This window comes from Hydra vulgaris, chromosome 05, assembly GCF_038396675.1.
Source record: "Hydra vulgaris chromosome 05, alternate assembly HydraT2T_AEP".
Classification (NCBI taxonomy): domain Eukaryota; kingdom Metazoa; phylum Cnidaria; class Hydrozoa; order Anthoathecata; family Hydridae; genus Hydra; species Hydra vulgaris.
In genome coordinates, this window is record NC_088924.1 from 1144685 (window position 1) to 1166408 (window position 21724).

The following is a 21724-nucleotide window of genomic DNA, read 5'->3' on the forward strand; positions in this document are numbered from 1 at the left end:
TACCCTTAAGATGCAAAAGTTATTTCACTGCTTTTCAATGCACATATATATTTTGATATTATTTTATTTTTGCAATTTTATTTTAGCATTTTTGTTTATCGTTTTGGTTATAATCTCTATAATTACACTTATTTAGTATAAAATAAAAATGAATTTCTGGTTTCTTGTTTGATTAATTAATCGGAGCAATTGGTTCAAACATTTGAGTATTAATAATAATACTTATGCGAGAATCTTTTTTTTAATTTTTGTTTTAGAAATATAAAATATTGAAATTAAAGGTTTTTATAATGGATGTAACATCTCAATCCTCAGTTGAATCAACATTAAAATCGCTATGTCATAAATAAACATTTACAAACCACATTGGAAAAAGCTTTTTTCAAGATTTAACGCCCCAGATGAGCAAAATTTAGTTGCACTAAGGTCTGGTGTTTCTCCTGCTTTGATAGTTGACAATTGTTTTCATAAGCAAAAATTATATCTTGTTTCCTGTGTTTCAGGACAAATGCTGTGATCCACTTTTGGTTTACAAAAGACCATGTAAAAGTAAATAATTTTAAGTTTATTATGCTCGTTAATACTAGGTACATTTTCTTTTATTGAGTTATTTTTTTAGTTTAGCATTTCTCAGAGAAGTCAAGTTAAGAATCATAGCTTTAAACAACAGTTTTATCAATATTGTACCTGGTCAAAAAATTTGTACATCGCTTAGTCAAATTAAAAGCTTTCACTGAATTTAATACTGAAAACATTAATATTGATAATAACGCCATTGAATGCGAAAACATAAAAAACGTATTTAACATTCAACATGAAGCTGATATAAGTAAAAGCAAGCAAAAACTTTCTAATTGTCTCAGCATAATTGGTGTGTCACTGGTTAAGCTTCACGGAAAGCCATTTGTAAATCGTATGAAAAGAAAACTCAAAACTATTACAACAGTTTTCAAAGAAAAGTTATCAAGTTCTTTGAAAATTCCATTGATAGAAACTGAAGATTTTGATAATGAATATATTCTTGATTTGAAAAAAAAGTTGCTTATTTCGAAAAAATGCTAGTTTTGGTAAATGATAAACTTAAAAAATGCTGTTCATTTTGGGACAAGATTCAAGTATTGATTTTGTGCCCACGAGAATAGTCAATTGAAGCAGCCAGCGAGTAATATGGTGTTTCAAAATATCTAATAATTAAATCTATATCTTTAGCAAAGAAAGAACCAGTTCTCGCAGTTCCACAAAGTAAACGATGTAAAATGCTGCCTGATCTAATAAATACTTTATTGAAAAATGTTTATGAAGATGTTAAAAACTCTCGCCAGATGCCTGGTCAAAAGGATTTTGTAAGTATTATTTGGAAAGTTCAGATGCAAAAGCAACTACTTTTATCAAGCTTAAAAGAGTCATTTGTCTCATTTAAAATTCTTTATCTGTATGTAAAGTTAGATTTTTCCAAGTTTAGTGTTTTAAGATCTAAATGATGTGTTTTGCCAAACTCATCAGGCACCCATTCTCTGTGCGTTTGTATCTACCACCAAAATATGAAGTTAATTTTCTTACCCATTAAAATTAATTACCATGAGCTATATAAATTTATTGTTTGTGATATGCAAAACAATGAATGTATTTTACATCGATGTACTCAATGTCCAAAAATACATCTAAATTAAAAGAAAAATTATTTGAACTAATAGGGGAGTTTGAGGAAGAAGATATTTTTGAATTTAACAATTGGATTACAATTGTTAAATTCAATTACAATTGGGTACACAGCTCGTGAGCATACCAGATTATGTAAATATGATGATGGAAAAACTAGCACATTCATATTTTTCTAAATATTTTAAAAATCTGAAAGAAGAACTGCAGTCAAATAATGCAATAAGTCTTGTAGATTTTTCAGAAAACTATAGTTTTGTTGTGCAGGATAATTATTACAAGGTTTCCATCGGAATAATCTTTAGTGCACACTTCATCCAGTAGTTGTTTACTATAAAAGAAGATAAAGTTTACGAGGTACAAAAATTAATTATCAATAATTTAAAGCAAAAAAAACCCAGCATTGTAAATGTGATCTACTTTTCTGGTAGCTAATCATTTCAATATAAAAACCGTAAAAGTATTTTTGACATATGTTAGCATAAATCAGACTTTAGAATAGATGCAAAAAGGGTTTTCTTTGCAACCAGCTACCGAAAATAACCTTGTGATAGTATAAGAAAAATAGTTAAATGGCTTATAGCTAACGCTAGTTTGCAGAAAATTTCTACAAATCAAATATTAAACTCATGTGATATGTTTATTTCGTATCAACATCAAAGGTATAAAATTTATTTTTATTTCGTTTGATTGTATGATAGCAACAAGAATGTTACAATCTGAACGATTTTAAAATGTAGAAACAGTACAAGAGACTTCAAAATGAAGTTAAGATGAAATGCTGCAGTGATGACGCTATGCCTAGTTTACTTACAAGTTTAGAAGTTGTGAGATGTAAGGTGATGTGCAAAGTTGATGTTGAATTTAAATTTATGCACCAACATAGCCCTTGAGTTTTGAAAGATATTTGCTTGCTTCCTTGTACCAATTATTACTTAGAATCCACAGTTTGCATGTCTATGATATATATGACAATATTTTGAATTTGTTAAAAATTACCTTATTTTAATTTGTTTTACAGTTCAAAGAAAAACAAAAGAAAAAGAAAAAAAGAATACCTTTTATTTTCTGGTTGTACCTAAACATAAATATCTATCATGAACATAAATATCTATCAATCTTCTGGCTCAATCTCAATATCCTTTCTATCAAAAATAAAATTAGTTTTTTTAGATACGTAAGTTAAAAAACAGCTTAGTTTTTTCAGTTTATTTTTTCAGATATTTTTATATACTTTTAAGATTATGAAGTTTAGAAATAAATTGATCATAACCTTTTCTGTAATTCTTCTTTAGGCAAACGTGTTTACTTAAGCTCTTCTTAAGGTTAACATGTTTACTTTTAAATTTTATTAAAATACCGAATTACACTTATTAGTTTATTAATAAATAAACATATAATTTCTGAGTATAATTTTATGGTTTAGCATCTAAAAATATGTGGATAATTTAATTTATAGTTATGGTAACAACGTATATATCGATGTTCACCTGTTACTAAGGACGTTGCTAGGGGAGCGCGGTAAGAAAACATGTTACTTAGTTTTATATTTCAAACGAGCATAACTTCTAAAATATTCCAATTTGTTTACAACTTTGGGGCATTCTTTTTTAGCGTAGTTAATTATCTTTGTTCCAAAAATCAAGTAATTTAGAGACGGTGGATTATTTTTTTGAATTTTTGTTGTTGTTTTGATACGGGATTACCCTTCAGCAACATGCACAGAAATGTTTGAACCCGGGGTTGCTTTGATTTTGTAAGTGGCTGTTTTAAAAATATTATCGGTAAATAATTTTTAAAAAATTAGATTTAGAAATTTCTTTAAATAAATAGATGTAGTTTTAGAGCATTTTTACTCTTTTTTACTAGATATTTCTATTGCCACATTTTATACCTATTTCAGCTGTTAAATATTTGAAGCTTGTACAGTAGCGCATTGGATTCGTTGCTTGGAAGACTTCTTATTGTGGCCGGGGTTTCACTTTTTCTTTAGTTTTTTTTTTTTTTAATGACACATTTGATCTCTGATTTTTTTTTATCTTTTTGATATTCGAAAAAGCGTAACATCATATCACGTGGTTTTTTGGGTGAAGATTATGATTATATTATACAAAACGTTTTTTGTCAATTCGGAAAACAAAATTAATCACCAAGGATGAGGTCAAAAAAAGAGAGAGTATTACTCTTAAATCAACATAAATTATTCGCTAAATGATTTATTAAACTTTTTATTAAATTCGCTAAATGATTTATTAAATCGCCTTATCTATTGCACTTATGTTATATTATCTATTGTAGCTTTAAATATTTTTATGTTAAACCCGATTAATTACAGAAAAAAAGTCATTATTTTTTATCACTCAATACAAAATATTTCATAATCTAAATACAGAATATTTTCTATAAAAGAGTTTACACATAAAGAAACATACATACAAACTAAATATAAGATACAAAAATAGAACTTTAAACGTGTCAAGAACTCATTACAAGTATTACAACGAAGACATTGTCTGACGCAATCATTATACGAAAAAGATACCGACATAATGCAAATAATATACAAATAAAATACTGATCAGAAGTAGTAATTTACACCATTAAAATCAGTAATTAGGCAACTAGTACAAAAACAATCGTAATCGAAGACATACGACTTGAAATAAAATTAAAAAAAAAGTTTTTTTAAACATTGTAAACAATTATTAAACATAATATATAAATTATATTTTGGATGGTGATTGCAAACAATTTAGCCTGGAACGATAAAGTGTTTGTAAAGTGTTTTTAAAGAAATGATATTAATTATAAAACTTAAAACATATTTCAAAAAAATTTAAAAAAAAGTCGGATTCCCAATATGTTATACCAACCCTCCATAAGTTATACTAAAGTATACTATAATTACACACGATATATGACTCGTTTGTGACTAACTTTATAAATAAAAGAAATTAACACTAAATCTTCTACTTTTGAAATATGATCTTCTTTCCATTTTCGACTTAAAACAATAACTAAGCAACAGTAACTGTAACTAAGCAACAGCAACTGTAATGAGAGTCAAAGCAAACTACCAGTAATTTTTCTGTATTGATTGTATTTAACTTTATATCTGTTACTTACTGCGTCGCATTAAAATGTATTTTATTAAAATCCGACTTTTTTTCTTGTGTTGTTTTAGGAAAATTTAAATTCTCACGTGTAGTTTTTAACTTTTAATTTTGTTTGTAATGTTTAATTTTAGTTAAATATTTTGATGTATAATATAACTGCATAAAATCTCATTGTAAAAACTTCAATTGCTAAAATTTAGTGGATGTTGCAATAATGAAATAAAGTCACTATAATTCTAAGGCGTTGCAATAATTCTACCTATATCTCTTATTTTGTCCATCAATTTTGGACCCTGCTGTGAGTCAACTATTGGAACGCTCATTTTGCTTCTTTCGATAGCCTTATCACTTTGTACTTTGAGGATTGGGTCTTTTTTATTGTCTAAAACTTTTTCAGCTAAATTGCTTAAATCTCGTTTTTGTAGTTCTACACTTTTTATGATATTATCCAAAGGATTTATGTTTGACATTCTTTGAATAGCAGCTGTTAATGTACTATCAACCGGAATGTCGTGAAAAACTGGGTTAGCAAGACTTGCAAGAAATTGCTCTTTTTCAATTTCTTTGTTGGTCAACATTGCATTGGACATGTCTGCTTCATATGGATGACTTTGTATAAAATAGTTTTTTATAGTTCCAACTTCAACTTTAGGTTCCGCTTTGGGGTTTAAAAGCATATTATTTGGTAAATGCAGAAGACTGTTTGGGTCAGGGTTAGTTATAGTAAAAGCTGATGTTGCTTGAGACAAAACTTCTTTATTATTTGCTTCATTTATGTCACTTCGTTGAGCAATGTTTTGTTGAGGAAGTGTATCATGAAAAAATTGTGGAGAAAATATTTTGAGATTTGTAACTTTATGTCCGTCGGGAACAAACGATTTCTTTTCTAGAAACCCAAATCTGTTAAATATTTCTACATTCTCTGTTGTCTGACGACTCCTAGAGCTAGGATCGGATATTAAAGACCCCGTTGATAAACCAGGGATAACTTTAGGTAAATTAACTAAAGATTCATGACCAGTTTGAGGAAGTGACTGGTCCGTTTCACCATTTAACAAATTTATCTTATGAAATAAAGCTAAATTTTGAGGTATAACTTTTCGCTTTGTAATCTCAGGTTTTTCAATTGATTTTGCATCTTTTTGAAAATTGTTTACTTTTGCGTTGTCTTTTGAGACAACAACGGGTAGCAATGAGGAGACTTTCGATGGTTCTGATGGTTTAACTGGTGCTTGTTGAGTCATAAACAGTTTTATTGTATTTGGTATAATGTTAGATTTTGGTGCCGGCTTTACACCAAAACTATTTAATCTCCATTTGTCCATTATACCTTCTGCAGTTGCAGCCTAAAAAAAATTTTAAACTATTCAATATTGATTTTTTTACCGTTTAAATTTTGCTATACGTCATATTTATTTACAAAAGTAACTATAGTATTAAAATTAATTTAAAGACCTCATTAGCTGTTGTTTGCTTCGAATTTCTCATAGAATTTAAAGCATACATATATGCTTGCTGTTGAATTAAATCCTGAGTAGCAAGTGCAACTCTTTGCAATGGCGCTAAAAAGATATATAAATATATATATATATATATATACATATATATTTATATATATATACATATATATATATATATATATATATATATATATATATATATATATATATATATATATATATATATATATAAGTATATATATAAGTATATATATAAGTATATATATAAGTAGGGGAGAGTGGGGCACCATGATACATGGAGCACCATAAAACATTGTAGCTGTGGAGGTATCTTAAGAGTTGTGAGAACAACTTTCGTATAGTGAAACAGTTACTACTAGAGCTATGTTTTGTAAAAAAAAAAATCATTTAACATCATTAGGCTGCATGGGGTTGAAATTTGTGTTTTTTGATGACAAAGTAATTTATTAATTTTTAAAGCTCTTAAGTTTTAAGGTACCTTATTCAATGTGTCTATTTTTTTTGTTTTTTTGTTATTCACCTCCAAAAGGCCGAGAAGGCCACTACAGACGAGGAGGCTACCTAATAGTGGTTATAACCCTCTCTCAACTTTATAACTCCGAAACACGAACCTTGACCTACAAGGCCGCTGCGCGGAGAAACAAGTTGAGCGCGGTAATACCAGGGATGTGGTGGGGATCAAACTCGGAACCTCTCGCTTATGAAGCGAGCACTTTACCACTACACCACTACCACATTTTATTGGTAAGTAACATTATTTTGTAAACTACAATCCATAAGCTTATAATACAAAAAATAAAGCATTTGTTTTCTATTAGAAAGCGTGGGGTAACTTAATACAGCATTTGTGGGGAGCCCAAAACTGTAGAACAGTACTTCATTGTGTCATAAAAAAATCTAAAAATCATTTCTTCTTATATTTATAGTCAATTTTTAAAAGATTTATGTAAATACAATACAAGGAGATCCCATTCCGATACAAAGCTGTCATTTATTGACGCTTAAGAATGACACTTAAAACAATATATTATCTGGTCTTCTGAAATGTGATTTGGACCATTGGAAGCATTAATTGGGTTATAAATGATAATTTTTTTATATTTCAAAAAAAACTTTTCTCTATGTTTTACACTTTTTATTTACTTTTTTTTATGATCATAGAGTGTATCAAGGTACCCCATGGCACAGTTGAAAATAGTACTACAAAATCATACCATAAATGTTTTTTGTTCAAATTTCAATTTCACTACTGAAATTTTATTTTTATCTTTTTTAATAGTTTAATAGTCAATCTTACCTATAATGTAGTAATTTTACCTAAGTTTATGTAAAAGATCATTTTTGAAGCCCATTTCATATTTTTGAAAATTTTCAATTTAAACTTATTTGCTTCATAACTTTAAAAGTTATTTTCTATAAAACTTTTTATGAATAAGTATAAAGTATTATTTTTGAAAGCATCATGTTATGGAGATTTTAGAACAAATTCATTTTTTTAATTATATGGTTTTGTTTACAAATAATTAATTGAACTATATAGTAAGAAAAAAAAAAATTCTTAAAGTTCAACGATAATTTTGGCAGTCAGCGATGCTTCCCAACGCTTTATTTTTATAATTAATTAGTAGGTTTATAAAGTTATAGATAAAAAAGTAATAAAAGTTAGAAAATAGAAAACCGCTTTTTTTCGTGGTTTCAGACTATCTGTTTATAACAAAAGATTTTTTTGTCTAATTTTTATTGAGAATTAATTTTGATGGATATACATTTAATTATTTTAGCATTTTGTGGTGAAAATTTTATAAATATACATAATTCTACAAGCTCTCTCCTCAGGTGTTATGATAAATGCTGAAAGTTTTGGGACATATACTACAGAAACTGCCCACATTTATGTGAGTAATTATAGCTGGTACTCTAAGCCGTCTTCAGTACACAAAATTTTACTTCATGGAGAAAATATCATAAAACATTTTGCAGTACTGCCTATCGGTCAACTTTCAGAAGATGCGCAAGAATCCCGTAATAAAGATTATAAAAAATTTCGCCTCCATCATGCCAGGAAATGTTCTAGATTAGCTACAAATAAGGACGTATTTCATACTCTTCTGTACACTTCCGATCCCTACATCACCAGCATTAGAAAACCGTACATCAAAAATGTCCAAGAACTCGATGAAGATACTTTGCAGCTTTTGAAAGTCAACTTATAATTTATTCCATAAAAACTCACTGTATAAAAGTTGTTATTAATAAACTATTCTGAATATTGCTATAATAAGCATTTCATAAACTCTTGAAAATATGTCATGTAATCATGTAAATGTTTAAATATATGCAAATTAATTAATTACACGCAACTATTAAAAAATCAAATTAGTAAAGCAATTAAACCTTGCATAAGGAAAATATTTGTTTAAAAGTTTAAAAAATACGTTTGTTTTTTTTGTCTTGAGATTAGTCAAACGCTCGTATTAATGTTTTTTTATTATATAAATTTAATAATTATATATTTTCCAAATAAATATTTTTTGTCGTTTCTAATACTTTTAAAGCTTTTAAACAAAATTAAAAAGAACATGTTTAGTTGAAAGTAAAAAAACAAATGAAAATTGTGAGGATTTTGATTTTTATTTATGAGTTTTATATTAAAATATTTTTTATAAAAAATATTTCCTCAGAAGCCTCATATACTACTCTACATTTGTGCAAAATTTCAACACTTTATCTTTAGTAACAAAAAAGTTATTGATTTTTGATCCAAAATAGACCTTTATTTTCCACTGTGCATGGGTGGGGCACCTTCAAACAAATTTTTAAATTAACTTTAAATAGTCTCACAAGTTTATTTTGTTATATTTTGGTCATTTATAAATTTAAGTTTGTAGGTGTAAATTTACTCTACAAATTAAACCAATTGCCTAAAAAAAAGCATATTAAATAAGTTGCTACGAAGCAAAAACCAAAAGTGTGTCATGGTGCCCCACTCTCCCCTATATATAAGTGTATATATATACATATATATACATATTTATATATATATATATATATATATATATATATATATATATATATATATATATATATATATATATATATATATATATATATACATATATATATATATATATATATATATATATATATATATATATATATATATATATATATATATATATATATATGTATATGTATATGTATATGTATATATATATATATGTATATGTATATATATATAAGTATATAGTATATATATTTGTATATATATATATATAAGTATATATATATACATATATATATATATATATAAATATATATATATTTTATATAAATATATATTATATATATACTTATATATATATTTTATATAAATATATATTATATATATACTTATATATATATTTTATATAAATATATATTATATATATACTTATATATATATATACATATATATATATATATATATATATATATATATATATATATATATATATATATATATATATATATATATATATATATAGATATATATATATAATATATATATATATAATATATATATATATACTTATATATATACATATATATTTTTTTTAAAGTTTAAAAAAAACAGTTTTTTTAAATTAAAAAAAATCTAATTTTTTTTTTTTAATGTTATGTTGTATCTCAAATGAAGAGAAATAATATAATAATTTCAAAATTTTTTTATACATAAACTATTATTTTGGATTTTTTTGCATAAAGATGAGATTTTTAAAATAAAAATAAAAAGTATATTTTTAAAAGGTTTTAATAATATATATATATATATATATATATATATATATATATATATATATATATATATATATATATATATATATATATATATATATATATATATATATATATTGTAAAAAATAATTATTATTCATGAAACTTTTATATTGCTTTGCATTATTTAAGACACATCATACTTCAAATTTTTTTTTTTTTTGATAATATAAGGCTTAAATGGTCAAGGATCTTGTAAATTCAATCATTTGGCTACCCCTTAAAAAATTAACTGAGAATTAAATACTTGTATTGGCAAGCTTTTTTGCGACCTCTTCTCCTTTCTTACAAATCTTCATTTGTTTTAAATAGTCCATAAGAATCATCTGTCCATCTGAATATTGCTTCACTAAGCTACTGCATTTGTCAGGAATGTTCTTTGGGATAACTAATGCTAGATAATTAAATTTTAAGAAAACTTTTAAAAAAACAATTACTTTTATCTTATTAAGAAAAAAAAATGTAAAAAATTTACCAGCTGTTTTGTTTGTCACAGTTTTTACATTTTCTTTCAACGATTCTAAAATTCGTTAATGATTAACTTTTTAAATACATAGAACAACTTGAAATAATACTTATTAAAAACAATTAATAATAAGGTTATGAAAATACATATTTTAAATAATTTATTATTTAAAAAGTGTGAAGATTTAGCTAGATTTAACTAAAATACTATAAAAAGTCGAATAGCGAACTTTCCTAAACACTTTAGTTTTAAAAAATTATTGTCCTGGTCAGTTCCTGCTGTTGCCATGGTCATTTGGTGTTGTTGTCTTAAGCAGCTTTTTTGGAACAACAGTTACTTTCTATTTTATTTTGGAAAAACAAGTTAAGAAAACACACTTCTTAACTTGTTAAATCCAAAGATTAAATAAAAATGTTTTATGCATATTGTAATGTTATAACCACAATTAATAGAAAACACAACTACTTTATGATATCCATAATTTTAATAATCTATTAATAAAAAATACAACAAATTGCAATAACCACAAATAAGTCATTTGATAACAACAACAACCTTTTTCATTTATCCTCTTCTTAACTTCACAGAAACCCTCATACATGTAGTATATCATACTTGTAACCGGGAACTGAAAAATGCAATTAACACAATCCTCCATCCACAAATCATTTAAAAAGTTCTAAATAAGCTGTTTTACAACAGCTTTGACTGAACCTTTGATTAATTAAAGTACTAAGTTAAAAAAGTGTCCTAGATTGTTCGTGTAATCTTTTGGAATCACTATCCTTATTATTCTTATCACACTCTTCATATAAAATTTCACTTAGAACTAATGTTTTAATTGTTTCTAGTAATTGATCTACATTGCTAAACAAAGAAATAATTGTGCCATCTGATATTTTATCTGATATTTTTATCTGATATTTTATATTTTTAGGTTTGCTACAATTCTGAAACATTTGATCTCATATGGTACAACCATTCAAAGTGAATACTTTGTAGCTGATATTTTCAATTGCTGATATGATAAAAGCATCAAACTAATCTATTCCTTACCCCTACTACTATGGTTTCTTACATAAACTAGGCCTTTTACTTAAAAAGAACAATTTTAATTCTAGTTACAACTGAAAGCAACTTTTCATTAATTTCGATGCCGATTTTAGGATCCAAAATCAACAATAGATTTCTTAATCTTCTACCCTATAAAAGCTGAAGAAAAAAATGTAATGCTAGATGATACTTAAAGAGGAACTGACACAATTTTGTTTCAACATTTCCTATTTCCCATTTCCATTTCCTAGGAACACATTTTAACATGTCCTTTAATGATTTTACATTTAAAAGCTTCTTCACTGCCTCTACTTCACTTTCAAATTTTTCCTCAATAAATTATGCTTTTCCTCAATAAATTGTGCAGCTGCTAAGTAATTGAAACCGCCCTAAATATGTTAGCATTTTAATAGTTAACTTTTTGATAAATTGAAAAACATTTATGACTGCTTCCACATTTTGTATTATTGGTCTACAACCTTGGTTGATTATTAAACCACAAAATATTATCTCAGTTGATTGAAAAAACCTCAGTTACCTTGTTGCATGAAAAAGCACTAAAATACTTCTTGAAAAGATTCTTTTAACATTCTTAATACAAATTATATCTTGTTTAAATATTCCATGATATTGACAGAAATGAGTGTATGCCCACCTGTATCTTTACAAACTACAACCTTCCCAATAGGGTGTTGACTTTTTGGTATCTCCAGTTTCCTGTATAAAAAAAGAACTTTGGTTTGAAAGGAACTGAAAAGTCGCCATGACACTTGATTACACGCTGGGTCCCATACATAAGTGAAATTGTTAGCTTGTTATCAAAGGTCATGGTGGGTAACCTGTTTCAAAAAGTAAATAAAACCAATGACTTTTAGTTTAAAAACAATGACTTTTTTAGTTACTTTCAAAGCAAAGTTCATCTATACAGGAAATTGGAGATACCGAAAATTTACCAGAAAGTCAACATCCTACTCCCCTTATTTTATGTCCGTTTCTCTTTGATGCCACTGAGAACATTAAACTGAAGAGGAGTCAACTAATACAAACCTTGGTGCGTATTTATTGCCAGAAATTCTTGTAAAGTTTCATTTAACTCAAGTTGCTAGTAAACCTGGGACAAGTCAAGATTCATGTATTTCTGTTCTAGTGCAATAGTGGCTGATCAGTTCTTTTTGCTATTGGATAGGTATACAGATGGGCTGTTTTATTTTAATTTTATCTTCCTCATGGACTAGTAGAATTTTTTGAATCCTTTAAAATAGGCACTATAGATACCCCTTGGTCTTCTAAGCAATCAAGTTCTCAAGTTCTTTTTTATTTCTAGATCCCAAAGTAGGTAAAAGGTACAGGTCTTAATTTCAAATAGTTTGGTTGTGCACCCTCACGTACATGCATGTAGTACTTTCAAGCACACTAAACTATCACTAAACACTTCTGAAAATTTCTCTACGAACACTTCTACCCTTGACTCACCTCTAATTTTTTTGTAATTTTGAGTTTTTTCATTCCTTACACAATTCTAACCATTCCAGATTTAGTCTCTGTTATATTACAGTTATAGGCAAGCTGCAACATTGTTCTTTATACTCCAATTCAACAAGCCTGACTCCTGCTGGTTTAACAATTTCTCTTGTGTATTTAACACTGAATCAGTTCTTCTTAATATTTCCTAATTCCCTAATTTCCTAAATTCCCTTTCACTCTTCTGAAGACTGAAATACTAATTACAAACACAGCAGCCCCTGTGTCAAATTCCATACAAACCTACTTACTTTTGATTTTTTCATTAATAACTACTGCCTTTGAGATTCCTTGCGTAATAAATACAAGGTTTAAAAATCAACTTTATTTTCATCTGCTTGGGCAGCATTTTCCTAAACTGATTTCTCCAAAATCTTACTTTGTTTCAACACTAGAAATCAAAGATTTTACCTTGGAAATTGAAAGGGAACTTTTTAAAAAAGTTTTCTCTTCTTTGATTAACAATAAATCTATGAAAGTAAAAACAAGCAAAATTTATCTCTAAATAAAGTAGCTTTAAAGAATCACATGAACAGAAACAAAGACAACAGAAAGTACTGAGTGTGATAGTGGTGGGATTAGAAGTTTTAGATAACTATAATGCAAATAAACAGGTAGCAGACAAATTCATTAAAGCTGTTAGTATCAATACATCACTTATCATAAAAGTCAGAGGTTTTAGTTTCAAAAAACCCAAAACAGAATTCAGAAAAAACTAACTCATGCAGGTCACAGTTAAAAATTCTAAAGCACATTCTCTGTCCTTGTTAAAAGACGAATATCACGATCTTATCACATCTGAGTAAAAAGAAATGCTTGTTAGGGAAGATCAAATGGAGGCAGAACAGTACGAACTAAATTAAGTTGAGAAAAAAAAAGAGCAAAATAATGAACATGTGAATATAAAGCTGATCAATACTCCATTTTGTTTAGTATTATGTCGACACTTTAACTGTGTTAAGCCAATTGATGCAAAGAGCTAATTACTCACCTGAGATCAGTCTTTGCCGACATCAAGAAAGTTATAGACACTGTCGCTAGTGTTAAAAAATCACAAATCACAACAAACATTGTTATCAAAAGTTCACCCCCAGCTAGAACCAATGAAGCATCAGCCTCAACTATCCTAGACAGTAAAACAATCGACAACAACAACAACAGTAAAACCATCAACAACAATGACAGTAAAACCATCAATGACAACGACAGTAAAACCATAAATGATGACGACAGTAAAACCATCAAACCTCAATATTATAAAAAAAATGCTTAACTTAACTATCACATTTAATTAGAAGTTTTCCTGTCATATCAACTTGTTTCTCCGCGCAGCGGCCTTGTTCGTCAAGGTTTGTGTTTCGGAGTTATAGAGTTGAGAGAGGGTTATAACCTCAATTAAGTAGCCTCCTCATCTGTAGTGGCCTTCTGGGCCTTGGGGAGGTGAAATAACAAAACAAAAAAAAAAATATCTCATCAGTCTGAATTATCAAAAACCTATTAAGTAAAGGTTGTCAGGAACATCAACTTTTGGGCAAACAATTCATGCTTACAAAATCAAATCAAAACTGACAAGTTGAAAATCAGAGTGTAATCAAACATCAAGAATAAATGCCCACGCTATATTTTCATTGCTAAGAAGTGGTTGAGGTTTCAGGTACTGCTATTGAAGAGTATAACATCATATATGAAACAAAGCTGGAAAGATAAGAGGTAGTGCAGCTGCCTATATCAAAGACAAACTCAAGAGCATGCTCACAAATATTGAACAATTTAACAAAAACTCTATTGAACAGCAATGGATAAAGCTGGATTTAGAAAAAGAATCACTCCTTCGGGGGTGTATCTACCGAGTACCACATAAAGCTAGCACTCCATATTTACCAAATCAATTCAGATTGCTACAGAGCTACTAAAAACAATTGGGAGTGACTCCATAAATCTATATGTTAACTTCAATTTCAAATACATAAGTTATGAAAGTGTTAATGCTAGAATAGATGTTACAACAGCAGTCAACATATTGACTAAAAGCTTACCTGACATAAAGTCTTAATTAGAAGAAAACCATCTTATTCAATTTTCCCAATCTTTTTGAATTCATATCCTAAAGATTAAAAGTCCATCTTCCACTTAATTATAACAAGCAAGCTAGACTGGTTAATTAACTTAACTCAGGCAGAACTGTTGGGGTTGGCATTAGGTCTGAAAGGACAAGATTACCTAACTATTGTAGGTTTAATGGCAACAGCAATAACAAATAAAACACCAAATATTTCTCAGTTAATTTAGAGCAGAGCAAACTACTTGTATTAGAAGTTATGACTGGAAAACAGTATTTAAAAGTTGAAAAATATACTATACTAATATTTTAGGGGCCAAACAATATACTTTTGGGTTTTATGCTAATTTATTCTAAACCAGTTCATTTAATGAGAAGTTGTTTTCAACAAAATAAAAATTAAAAATTATTTTACTGATAATTATGACTTATTAAGCCATAAAAAATTGAACAAGTCTGAGATGTGATGTTCTTTGGTAAACATAAATATTTAGTTGGTTGCCTCAATAGATCAAGTAATTTTGTTTGGCACTTTTTGATTTAGTTTTTAAAGAAGTTAAATTGTGACGATGAAAGGTGGTTCAAAGATGTTTTATTTATGAGAGATTTTTATTTTATTAATAACAATTACTTATTAAGTCATAAAAATCATTAAATTAAGCCACTTATTGTAATGATATTAATATTGTTTCTTTTTTTTAAATATATATTCTATTTTGAATACAAAAATTACCATTTAAAAATCTATAATTAAAACAAACCAATCATTAGCAGCTGTATTTTAAACAAAATCTATCTTCATATAAAATCTTATTTTTACTTACTTGTTTTAACAGGAACTTTTTCGACTTTTAGTTGAACTGGTAGACTTACATTCTTACTAGTAATTAGCTCTTTATCTTCGTCTTCTGGTTTTTTTTCTTCAGCACTATATATCCTCGAAAGATCATTTTGTGTTTCAATAGATTTGTTAAGAAGAGCAGCTGCTTGTTTGGTGATATCAGAGCGGCTTGCGCCATTGTGCAGAATCTGTATATATAAATGTACAGTTTAAAAAATAATAATAAAATTATGGGTTATAAAAACAATTACTGTAATATTTTCAATTCAAATAATTTACTGTTATTTGTTTTTCTTTTACATAAAATTATCTTGTTATCAAACAAGCTTTTGATAAAATAAAATAAAAAGTCAAAGCACCATCCAGTATTTTAAGTATGTAAATATATTACATAGAGCATAGTCTGTAATTTAAAGATTGAATAAAGTACGATGTCTAGTGTTTAACGTTAAAAAGAGCGCCATTACTTTATGCCTTTTTATACAACTTTATTTCTTAATAACATTTTAAATCAATTTTATCTAATCTTTACATGTATGTATATCTATATCTATTATATATATATATATATATATATATATATGTATATATATATATATATATATATATATATATATATATATATATATAATATATATATATACATACATATATATATACATACATACATATATATATATATATATATATATATATATATATATATATATATATATATATATATATATATATATATATATATATATATATATATATATACAACCCGTAGATGTTGTCCGAAAGTTTTTTCCATATTTTGTTGACAAAAAGTAAAAATTAAAATGCAGGACTGGAATTATTTTTTTTATTAATTGAGAGACTGCCTGCCCCAATTAAACCCTCAGTCGATGTAGCAACACTCCCTTGCGGGTCAGGCTATTTGTCAGTCGATGTAGCAGCACTCCCTTGCGAGTCAGGCTATTTGTCAGTCGATGTAGCAGCACTCCCTTGCGAGTCAGGCTATAAGATAGTCGATGTAGCAACACTCCGCGCATGATTTACAGTAAAAAAAAATAAAAATAAAAACATTTTATTAAAAAAATTAAAAATAAAAACATTTTATTTAAAAAAATAAAAATAAAAACATTGTTTATATTGTTAAAAACATTCAGAATGTTTTTAAAACATTCTGGTCAATTAAATTTGCGTTTTTGTAGTTTTTTTAAAAAACGATTTATTTGTAATTAAATTAATGGTTTTCACTTTCGTCCAACACGCAAATGTTGGACGCAAGTCAAAAGTAATTAAAAGTGACGTATGTGTTGGCGTAAGAATCACTTTTTTCCTTCCGCTCTTCCCAAAGACAACAAACTATAGATCTATATATATATATATATATATATATATATATATATATATATATATATATATATATATATATATATATATATATATATATATAATAAATGTATATTATTGAATCCTTCCTTTCCAATTGTAGCATAAAAGTTGGCCTTGATGGACAAACTTTTATGCTACAATAAACTCTTCTTTTTATTCTGTAACTTTAGGGAAACCTCAAGATTCAATCCTTGGCCCTATACTCTTTTTAATTTACATTAACGATCTTCCAGACATTCTCACATCATTCGCTGGGATTGATGTGAGAAAAACTAATAAAAATTTTTTATTAGTTTTTTTAATTAACTAAATGAAACTTTATTCCTTTCATACTAAAAGTCTAAAGTAATTTTATAATTATAGATATAAACCTACCTGTCTTGCGACAGAATGAACTCAAATCATGTAAGATTTTAAAGGTCAAACAGACCTACCCTCAATAACTACTGCATTATTAGGACATCTTAATTCAACATAGAGGTGACAAACTTTGTTTTTGATGAGGACTTTAAAATAGAATTATCCTGTTATCCCTAAGGTAGCTTTTATTAATTAATCATTATCTATTTTTTATTATGATAACGGGTCATTATAGCCTACTATAGTAATTGTTAAATTGTTTAATTATACAACAAATTTAGTGTATTGCTTATTTTTTAAAAACAGTCACCCAAACTTTCTAATTTTAATAATTTTTTATTATCTTTCAAAAAAAAGTTTATAGTAAAGCTCTATAGGGTCTCTTCGCCTTCCAATTTTAAATAGCATCTTAACTATTATTTCAATTTTAAAAACTTTTTCTTAAGACAGTGAAAAATTTGTATAACCATTCATTCTCTCCATCAATTAAGTGACAACTAATTATGCTACTTTATTACAGTCAGAGTTATTGCATCCATTTAATATTATTAAAATTAGGTTATAATTATCTTTATATCATTGGGCAGGTTTCACCTTCAATATTTTAGAGGGCTATGTTTTTGGTAAACAGTCGATATTTTATTTTGCCAAGTTCCTTGAGAAAAAATTAATTTATTATTTACCCCAACTTGATTTAGGATTTTTTTCTAATCTTGTCTTTCTAACTTTTCTAACATTTATTCTTGCCTTTCTAACTTTTCTAATTTTCACTTTTAGACAAGGTGCAAAAACGCATTGTAAACATAGTTAAACCTGCTCTTGCAGCCAACCTCCAACAATTATCACATCGTCATAATGTTGCTTCTCTTTCTCTTTCCTACAAATACTATAATGAGCACTGCTCTTAAGAGCTAGCGTCTCTTCTGCCACCTACTAAAATTCATTTTTTAGTTACTCGTCATTCAATTAAGTCTCATCCTTTTTCTGTGACTGGTCCTAAGTGCTCCAAAAACTCTTATTCCTCTAGTTTTTTTCCTCAAACATCAGTTCTTTGGAATTCGCTTCCTTTATCTTGCTTTCCTGATTTATATAAATTGCAATCCTTTAAGTCGCCTGTCAATCGTTATCTTGCTCTACAATCTTCATCTTTTCTCTTCCAGTAACTTCCAACTCTAATTAGTGGTTGCCTGCAGCCTTGTTGGAAGTGAAGATGTTTAAAAAAAAAAATCTCACAAAAGTTCCACTTACCGTTACAAGCTTATAAAAAAAACAGATACAGAAAAAATTAACAATGATATTTTTGTGCACCTAATGTTTTGTCTCTATAAGAATTGCTTTTTTACTCAAAAAAAAAGTACTAAGCAATTTTTATAAAAAGTGAAAGGTACATACTGACTTAAAGAAAAACATGCAAGAAGTCATCAACTGAGGGTGAGGGTTGGAGCAAAGTTAGGGTTATATTTTTAATAAAATATTGATATATTTCTATAAATATTTGCTTTATCACTAAACAACTTATTAGTTCAGTATTGGTAGCAGTATTGTAAAGAAGAACAGCCTGTATCCTTTGGACACTGTTATGCTCCCCCCCCCCACCTACTAATAAATCATCACATTTTACTGCTCCTTTCCCCCTAAAATTAAGCAGCAAATATGTCCCCCGCCCCTGAAAATTTTTTTTATGGTTTTAAATATGATAATATTTTTAATTTTTTAGATGTTTTTAGTTATCTAATGAATACATTTTAACACATAAATATTTTTTATCATTAATATTACTTAGAAAGTCATTATTTGTACGTGTGTGCAAATAAAAAGCCCACAACTTTTTACCTAAACTACATATTGGTGCATGCCCTGGATAATCATAATGGCATAATTTGAGGCGCAGCTAATGGGATGAGGATGGGAACAAATTTTGGATTTTGATGTTTTATTTAAAAGTTGCTTTATATGTTTTAACTAATACTGTTGATCAGTTATAACTTATTATTTAAACTTTTTAAAGTTTCATACAATAATAATAATCAATACATACATAAATTGACTGATATGGCTGTAGTAGCAGTGTAGTTAGTTCGACTGACTTAAATATGTATGCGGGAAGTGTACATATGTATATGGAGTGTACATATATTATTTTTTGCGCTCCTATAGTTTGATATAAAGTTGTTCAAGTTAATAGTGACTACACGGACAAAATATATATTTAATTTTTGATAAATATTTTATTTAAATAACTTCTTTAGCAATATGTTAGTGTTGCAGTGCAGGTTATATTAACATTTTATTATTTTATTTTAATGCGTTTTAACTATTGTTGTTTAATAATTATTATATTATTATTTTTATTTAATAACTACATTATTGTTAATCATTTTTTAATCGATGATAAATCGGCTATATCATTGACTAATAAAGCTGTAGACACAGTGGACTCATTATTTGATTAAAATTTACAATAATTTATAAAAAGTAAATTCCAATTTATGTTAAACTGTAATAGCCACAGCCAAATGTCCATCACCTGAAGCTTTACGTTTTAGGCTAGACACTCTTTTAATCAATAGAAAAGATTTTCTACATTTAAATCTTGAAAAAAAAATGTTGTGCCACAAAACTGAATAACTTGTAACAAATCGTCATAAAATTTCTAACCCCTCTTCCCTCCCCCTACCATATGACATAATTTACTAACAATTAACAACAAATAACTGATTTTCCACATCTTTACTAACAATCTTTACTCTAGAATGGGCTCTATCTCATTTAAACTTGTCAATCTTGACTAAATGATGCTAAACTTTTCTTTACTTAATGTTGTTAATATCAGTCACTTGATGTGACTGATATTAGCATCATTTAGTAAAGAGCTGCTTTTAAGCTTGAGGAAAACTAGTTTCTGACAAGTTACATAGCAAAACTAAGTTGTATTTTGTGGGGAAGACTTTTTTTTAGTTGCCATTCACTTTGATCCTAAATGATTATGAAAATCTTTTCCATTTAATTTACAACAAATATTTAAAAAATACAAAAAAATTAATTATGTATTAAATAAACCGCTAATTTCTTCAGATGAATTATCATGTGAAATTAAGAATTAATTCTATTATGGACATTTCTCTTGTAAAAAGAAATGTCCATAATAGAATTAATTCTTTTTTTTTTTGAACGCATTTTCAAAAGTCATGAAAAAGTTGGTTCACTACTTGAAATTTTGATTCTGTGAAAGTAAAAACAACAAGAGATCTTAATTATTCTTTGAAAATAGTTCACAAAATTTTATTTTATCGGTTAATTAAATATCCATATATTTTTTCATAAGGTTTTTTTATAGCACAAACTATTGTAATATTTTAAATTCAAAATGGCTGAACTTGTTTTTCAAAATATTCAGTGCAATTCCATACAGACTCAAATAAAAAGTTTTTTGGGAGAACTGAGTTTCTACAATGCAATAAAACAACAAAATTTTAAATAATACTTACATCAAAAATGACATTTTTAAAAATATATGATTCAACACTGCAATAAAAAATTTTTAATTACTTAAAAAAAAACTTAAGTGCAGCAGGTCTTTTAGTTTTTAATTATGCAAATAAACAAAACATCAAAAAAACTGAAGATATGTGTTTAGCAGTTTATCAGAATTGCCAGATGCAACTCAGATGAGTCTTGGGACTTTCGATATTACGTTACAAGCGGGGCTGTACCAATACTGAGGGAGAAGCAGATGAAGATGATTCTTTAATTATCCCAACTCAAAATACAGAATGTATGTTTTCGTCTTTACAATGACTGACGAAAATGCTTGCAATACAAGACCACTTGAAAAATCTGCAATGCAATGTTACTTGTGTTTAACTAATAGAGTGATATCAGCTAATTTTGAAAAAAAACAGTGGACATTTTATCAACTTTGCATGCAAAGAAATCTTTTTTTAATTAAGGAATACAGTGGAGGTTTTGAAAATT

At 27.2% G+C, this 21724-nt stretch overlaps 1 protein-coding gene across 4 annotated transcripts in view; it reads right to left on the minus strand.

The window, feature by feature from the left end:
• Window positions 1-4881: 4881 nt before the first annotated feature.
• The window catches only part of LOC136071787 (uncharacterized), a 36900-nt gene continuing 20057 nt past the window's right edge, over window positions 4882-21724 (minus strand). For all 4 annotated transcript variants that reach the window (XM_065797068.1, XM_065797069.1, XM_065797067.1 and 1 more), the window contains 5 exons: window positions 15993-16197; window positions 10545-10589; window positions 10317-10463; window positions 6231-6337; window positions 4882-6121 (listed from right to left, as the gene is read on the minus strand). In XM_065797068.1, the coding sequence (XP_065653140.1) occupies window positions 5012-6121; window positions 6231-6337; window positions 10317-10463; window positions 10545-10589; window positions 15993-16197 (1614 nt within the window). In that variant the 3' untranslated portion in view covers window positions 4882-5011. The remainder of the gene's footprint in view (window positions 6122-6230; window positions 6338-10316; window positions 10464-10544; window positions 10590-15992; window positions 16198-21724) is intronic.